This window comes from Podarcis tiliguerta (assembly GCF_965153285.1).
Source record: "Podarcis tiliguerta genome assembly, contig: HAP1_SCAFFOLD_229, whole genome shotgun sequence".
Taxonomy (NCBI): Eukaryota; Metazoa; Chordata; class Lepidosauria; order Squamata; family Lacertidae; genus Podarcis; species Podarcis tiliguerta.
This window is the reverse complement of record NW_028148560.1, coordinates 15,001-22,386: the sequence shown is the minus strand read 5'-3', so window position 1 is coordinate 22,386 and position 7,386 is coordinate 15,001. Positions and strand designations below refer to the sequence as shown.

At 34.9% G+C, this 7,386-nt stretch overlaps 1 protein-coding gene across 1 annotated transcript in view; it reads left to right on the top strand.

Moving 5' to 3' along the window:
- The first annotated feature begins 1,151 nt into the window (after positions 1-1,151).
- The window catches only part of PAXX (PAXX non-homologous end joining factor), a 16,914-nt gene continuing 10,679 nt past the window's right edge, over positions 1,152-7,386 (top strand). Inside the window, exons 1-2 of the mRNA XM_083458564.1 lie at positions 1,152-1,246; positions 1,343-1,435. Coding sequence (XP_083314690.1) covers positions 1,155-1,246; positions 1,343-1,435 — 185 coding nt within the window. The 5' untranslated portion in view covers positions 1,152-1,154. The remainder of the gene's footprint in view (positions 1,247-1,342; positions 1,436-7,386) is intronic.

Sequence of the window (7,386 nt, the reverse complement as noted above, 5' to 3'; positions counted from 1 at the left end):
ACGGCATTCCGCCTTTTGCAACCTCTTTTTGCCAGCAAAATCAGCAGAAATTCCGTTTGCAATCTCTTAGCTCCCCCTGCAGGTCGCTCTGTGCAAACCTCCCAGCAGCCCTTGCGGCCGCAGCAAAGGATTCTGGGAGCTGCAGTCTTGCAAAGCTCCTCGCTTTTTGCAAGAACAGCAGCAAGAATTCCAGTTTGGAAGAGGAATAATTTGCATTTAAGCATTTGCAATTGGCATGGTTGTTTTTCCTTGCAAAAAGCAAGGAAGTTGCAAATGTGCAGAAGGAACCCAGTTTGCAAAAGGTTGCATTTGTTTTCTAAAATAAAATAAAATAAAAATGCAGAAGGAACCCAGTTTGCAAAAGGTTGCCTTTATTTTATAAAATAAAATAAAATAAAATAAAATAAAATAAAATAAAATAAATATGCAGAAGGAACCCAGTTTGCAAAAGGTTGCATATATTTTATAAAATAAAATAAAATAAAATAAATATGCAGAAGGAACCCAGTTTGCAAAAGGTTGCATTTATTTAATAAAATAAAATAAAATAAAATAAAGTAAAATAAAATAAAATAATATAAATATGCAGAAGGAACCCGGTTTGTAAAAGGTTGCATTTATTTTCTAAAATAAAATAAAATAAAATAAAATAAATATGCAGAAGGAACCCCGTTTGCAAAAGGTTGCATTTATTTTCTAAAATAAAATAAAGTCAAATAAAATAAAATAAAATAAAATAAAATAAACATGCAGAAGGAACCCGGTTTGCAAAAGGTTGCATTGATTTTATAAAATAAAATAAAATAAAAGAAAATAAACATGCAGAAGGAACCCGGTTTGCAAAAGGTTGCATTTATTTTCTAAATAAATAAAATAAAATAATAAAATAAAATAAAATAAATATGCAGAAGGAACCCGGTTTGCAAAAGGTTGCATTTATAAAATAAAATAAAATAAAATAAAATAAAATAAAATAAAATAAAATAAAATAAAATAAAATAAAAGCAATTCCACTTGCAGTCTCTTAGCTCCCCCTGCAGGCCGCTCTGTGCAAACCTCCCAGCAGCCCTTGCGGCCGCAGCAAAGGATTCTGGGAGTTGTAGTCTTGCAAAGGGGCTTCCTGCTTTGCAAAGCGGTTGCATTTCTGGGTGCAAATGGCAGGAATTGGGATCGTCCGCCTGGTGCAAAAGGAAGGAGAGGATTATCTCTGCTTTTGCAGCCAAAGCGACGGATCGCTCCGTTTCCAGTGAGTTTGCAAGGAAAAGCAAAAGTTGCAATCAGAAATAATTGCACGTAATTATTGCTAATTAGTGCACGTAATTCTTGCTAATTATGGTTACAGGTTGCACGGAATTATTGCAAATTATTGCGAATTATTGCTACATGTTGCACGTAAATATTGCGAATTATTGCGAATTATTGTTACATGTTGCAGGTAATTGTTGCGAAATATTGTTACATGTCCGCACGTAATTATTGCTGATTATTGTTACATGTTGCACATAATTATTGCTAATTATTGCTACATGTCCGCACGTAGTTATTGCTAATTATTGTTACATAATAATAATAATAATAATAGTAATAATAATAATAATATTGTAATTGGAAATCATTGCACTGAATTTTATTTTCCGCATTTGCAAACTTTCTGCTGCTTGCATTAAGAAGCGGAGTTTGCAAATAATGTGCAAATAAAATTACAATTATTTATGTGCAAATAAAATGATGTGCAAATAAAAATAAAATTATTTGCAAGAGTGGCTGCAATAATCTCCCATTGCAAACTCCGCTTCTTAATGCAAGCAGCAGAAAGTTTGCCAATGCGGAAAATAAAATTCTGTGCAATGATTTCCAACTGCAACTGTCGCTTCTTAATGCAAAGAGCAGAAAGTTTGCAAATGCGGAAAATAAAATTCTGTTTAATAAATTATTGCAGCCACTGCTGCGTTGAATTTCATTCTCCACCTTTGCAAACTTTCCGCAGTTTGCAATGAAAAGCAACGCTTGCAAATTCTGTGGGGCGGATTTTGCGATTCCAAGTGTTGCTTTTTATTGCAATTATTGCAAATAATCTCCCATTGCAACGGCCGCTTCTTAATGCAAACAGCGGAAAGTTTGCAAATGCGGAAAATAGCATTTAATGCAAGAATGGCTGCAAGAATCTCTAATTGCAACTGTCCCTTCTTGATGCAAACAGCGGAAAGTTTGCAAAAGCAGAGGATAAAACTATTTGCAATCTTGTTGCTTCTTGATGCAAACAGTGGGAAATATGCAAAAGCGGAAAATAAAATTATTTAATGCAACAGTGGCTGCAATAATCTCCCATTGCAAACTCCGCTTCTGAATGCAAGCAGCAGAAAGTTTGCAAATGCGGAAAATAAAAATCTGTGCAATGATTTCCAATTACAAGTGTTGATTCTGAATGCAAGCAGCAGAAAGTATGCAAATGCGGAAAATAAAATTCTGCGCAAGAGTGTCTGCAATAATCTCCCATTGCAACTTCCAATTGCGCTTGCAATAAAAAGCAACGGTTGCAATGGGAGATTATTGCAGGTCCCATTGCCAATAATTTTATTCTGCACATTTGCAAACTTTCTGCTCTTTGCATCAAGAAGCAGAGTTTGCAGTTGGAAATCATTGCACAAAATTTTATTTTCCGCATTGGCAAACTTTCTGCTCTTTGCATCAAGAAGCGACAGTTGCAATGGGAGATTCTTGCAGCCCCTGTTGCAAATAATTTTATTTCCTGCTTTTGCATCAAGAAGCAACAATATTGCAAATCGTTTTATCCTCTGCTTTTGCAAACTTTCTGCTGTTTGCATTAAGAAGCGACACTTGCAATGGGAGATTATTGCAGCCATTCTTGCATTAAATGCTATTTTCTGCATTTGCAAACGTTCTGCTGCTTGCAATCAGAAGCGACACTTGCACAGAATTTTATTTTCCACATTTGCAAACTTTGTGCTGCTTGCATTCAGAAGCGACAGTTGCACAGAATTTTATATTCCACATTTGCAAACTTTCTGCTGCTTGCATTCAGAAGCGACAGTTGCACAGAATTTTATTTTCCGCATTTGCAAACTTTCTACTGCTTGCATTCAGAAGCGACACTTGCGCAGAATTTTATATTCCGCATTTGCAAACTTTCTGCTGCTTGCAATCAGAAGCGACAGTTGCAATTAGAGATTATTCCAGCCATTCTTGCATTAAATGCTATTTTTTGCATTTGCAATCTTTCTGCTGTTTGAATGAAGAAGCAACCAATTACAAGTCTTGATTCGGAATGCAAGCAGCAGAAAGTTTGCAAATGCGGAAAATAAAATTCTGTGCAAGAGTGTCTGCAATAATCTCCCATTGCAACTTCCAATTGCGCTTGCAATAAAAAGCAACGGTTGCAATGGGAGATTATTGCAGGTCCCATTGCCAATCATTTTATTCTGCACATTTGCAAACTTTCTGCTCTTTGCATTAAGAAGCGGAGTTTGCAATGGGAGATTATTGCAGCCATTCTTGCATTAAATGCTATTTTCCGCATTTGCAAACCTTCTGCTGTTAAGAAGCGGAGTTTGCAATGGGAGATTATTGGCAGTAATTGCAATACAAAGCAACACTTGCAATCGAAAATGCCGCCTCACAGAATTTTATTCTGCGCATTATTATTATTATTATTATTGACACTTGCAGTTGGAAATCGTTGCACAGAATTTTATTTTCCGCATTTGCAAACTTTCCGCTGTTTGCAGTAAGAAGCAACAGTTGCAATGGGAGATAATTGCAGCCACTCTTGCAAATAATTTTATTTTCCGCATTTGCAAACTTTCTGCTCTTAAGAAGTGGAGTTTGCAATGGGAGATTATTGGCAATAATTGCAAATACAAAGCAACACTTGCAATCGAAAATTCCGCCTCACAGAATTTTATTCTGCGTATTATTATTATTATTATTATTATTGACACTTGCAGTTGGAAATAATTGCACAGAATTTTATTTTCCGCATTTGCAAGCTTTCTGCTGCTTGCAATAAGAAGCAGAGTTTGCAATTGGAGATTATTGCAGCCACTGTTGCAAATAATTTTATTTTCCGCTTTTGCCAGATGATGATAATAATAATAATGCGCAGAATAAAATTCTGTGAGGCGGCATTTACGATTGCAAGTGTTGCTTTTTATTGCAATTATTGCAAATAATCTCCCATTGCAACGGTTGTTTCTTAATGCATTATTATTATTATTATTATTATTACCCCTCTAATTCGTCAATCGCAGGAAACTCCTTGGATTAAATTGCACACAATTTTATTTTCCGCATTTGCAAACTTTCCGCTGTTTGCATTAAGAAGCGGAGTTTGCAATGGGAGATTATTGCAGCCACTGTTGCAAATAATTTTATTTTCCGCTGTTTGCATCAAGAAGCAACAAGATTGCAAATCGTTTTATCCTCTGCTTTTGCAAACTTTCCGCTGTTTGCATTAATTTGCAACCAGAAATTATGGCAGCATTGAATTTGCAAACTACAAATTGGAAGTCTTCCCACATTTTGCAAGGAAAAGCAACCCTTTTTTCCTGCATCTTCTTCTTGCAAACTGCAAATTCGAAACAGAGGATAATAATAGTAATAATAATAATAATGTGCAGAATAAAATTCTGTGAGGCGGCATTTTTGATTGCAATTGTTGCTTTTTATTGCAATTATTGGAAATAATTGCAACTGTCGCTTCCTAATGCAAACAGCAGAAAGTTTGCAAAAGCAGAAAATAGCATTTAATGCAACAGTGGCTGCAAGAATCTCCCATAGCAACTGTCGCTTCTTATTGCAAACAGCGAAAAGTTTGCAAAAGCAGAGGATAAAACTATTGGCAATCTTGTTGCTTCTTGATGCAAACAGCGGGAAACGTGCAAAAGCGGAAAATAAAATTATTTGCAAGAGTGGCTGCAATAATCTCCCATTGCAAACTCCGCTTCTGATTGCAAACAGCAGAAAGCTTGCAAATGCGGAAAATAAAATTCTGCGGAATGATTTCCAACTGCAAGTGTCGCTTCTTAATGCAAGCAGCGGAAAGTTTGCAAATGCGGAAAATAAAATTCTGTGCAAGAGTGTCTGCAATAAGTTCCAATTGCAACCTCCGCTTTTTCTTGCCAACAACCGGAACTTTGCAAAGCTGCAAAACGCAGCCGATTTGCAAGGGATCTGGGAAGCTTTTTATTGCAAACAGCGGAAAGTTTGCCAATCGTTTTATCTTCTGCTTTTGCAAACTTTCCGCTGTTTGCATTAAGAAGTGGAGTTTGCAATTGGAGATTATTGCAGCCATTCTTGCATTAAATGCTATTTTCTGCATTTGCAAACTTGCAATAATTGCAATAAAAAGCAACGCTTGCAATCGAAAATGCCGAATAAAAACAGAATTTTATTCTGCGCATTATTATTATTATCATCATCATTGTTATTATTATTATCCATTATTATTATTATTATTATTATTATTATTATTATTATCATTATCATCATCATCATCATCATCATCTATTATTATTATTATTTGCAAACTTTCCGCTGTTTGCATTAAGAAGCGACAGTTGCAATGGGAGATTATTTGCAATAATTGCAATACAAAGCAACACTTGCAATCGAAAATTCCGCCTCACAGAATTGTATTCTGCGTATTATTATTATTATTATTGACACTTGCAGTTGGAAATCATTGCACAGACTTTTATTTTCCGGATTTGCAAACTTTCTGCTCTTTGCTTTAAGAAGCGACACTTGCAGTTGGAAATCATTGCACAGAATTTTATTTTCCACATTTGCAAACTTTCCGCTCTTTGCATTAAGAAGCGACAGTTGCAGTTGGAAATCATTGCACAGAATTTTATTTTCCGCATTTGCAAACTTTCCGCTGCTTGCAATCAGAAGCGGAGTTTGCAATGGGAGATTATTGCAGCCGCTGTTGTAAATAATTTTATTTTCCGCTTTTGCACGTTTCCCGCTGTTTGCATCAAGAAGCAGCAATATTGCAAATCGTTTTATCCTCTGCTTTTGCAAACTTTCCGCTGTTTGCATCAAGAAGCGACACTTGCAGTTGGAAATCATTGCACAGAATTTTATTTTCCGCATTTGCAAACTTTCTGCTGTTTGCATTAAGAAGCGACACTTGCACAGAATTTTATTTTCCACACAGAGGAAATTGTTTGCTTGACTGAAGGCCTCATTGCAAATAATTTAATTTAATTTAATTTAATTTAATTTAATTTAATTTTATTTTATTTTATTTTATTTTATTTTATTTTATTTTATTTATTTATTTCCAATTGGAAATTATTGCAGCCATGGTTGCATTCAAGTTGATTATCTGCATCTGCAAAATTCCTGCAGTTTGCATTAAGAAGCAACAGAGATTAATTGCAATAAAAAGCAACGCTTGCAACCGAAAATTCTGCTTCACAGAATTTTATTCGCCGCATTTGCAAACTTTCTGGTGCTTGCAATAAAAAGCTGCAATTGCAATTGGAAATTATCGCTGCCATTTTTGCATTAAAGTTGATTATCTGCATCTGCAAAATTCCTGCAGTTTGCACTAAGAAGCAACAGAGATTATTTGCAATAAAAAGCAAGGCTTGCAACCGAAAATTCTGCTTCTCAGAATTTTATTCGGCGCTTTTGCAAACTTTCTGGGGCTTGCAATAAAAAGCAGCGATTGCAATTGGAAATTATCGCTGCCATTTTTGCATTAAAGTTCATTATCTGCATTTGCAAAATTCCTCCTGTTTGCATTCAGAAGCAACAGAGATTATTGGCAATAATTGCAATAAAAAGCAAGTCTTGCAATCGCTGCTTCGTGGAATTTTATTCTGCACATTGGCAAACTTCCCAAATTTGCAATCGGAAATTTTATGCCACTTGCAAACTTGCACGAAATTCTATTTCCCACATTTGCAAAGCTTCGGCTGTTTGCAATAAAAAGCAACAGTTGCATTTGCAGTCCAAATTGCCAATAATTTTATTTTATTCATTTTTTTACTGAAGTCCCCATTGCAAATAATTTTATTTTATTAATTTTTTACTGAAGGCCGCATTGCAAATAATTTTATTTTATTCATTCTTTACTGGTCCCCATTGCAAATCATTTTATTTTATTTATTTTTGACTGAAGTCCCCATTGCAAATCATTTTATTTCATTCATTTTTTACTGGTCCCCATTGCAAATCATTTTATTTTATTCATTTTCGACTGAAGTCCCCATTGCAAATCATTTTATTTTATTCATTTTCGACTGAAGTCCCCATTGCAAATAATCTTATTTTATTCATTTTCGACTGAAGTCCCCATTGCAAATAATTTTATTTCATTTATTTTTGACTGAAGTCCCCATTGCAAATAATTTTATT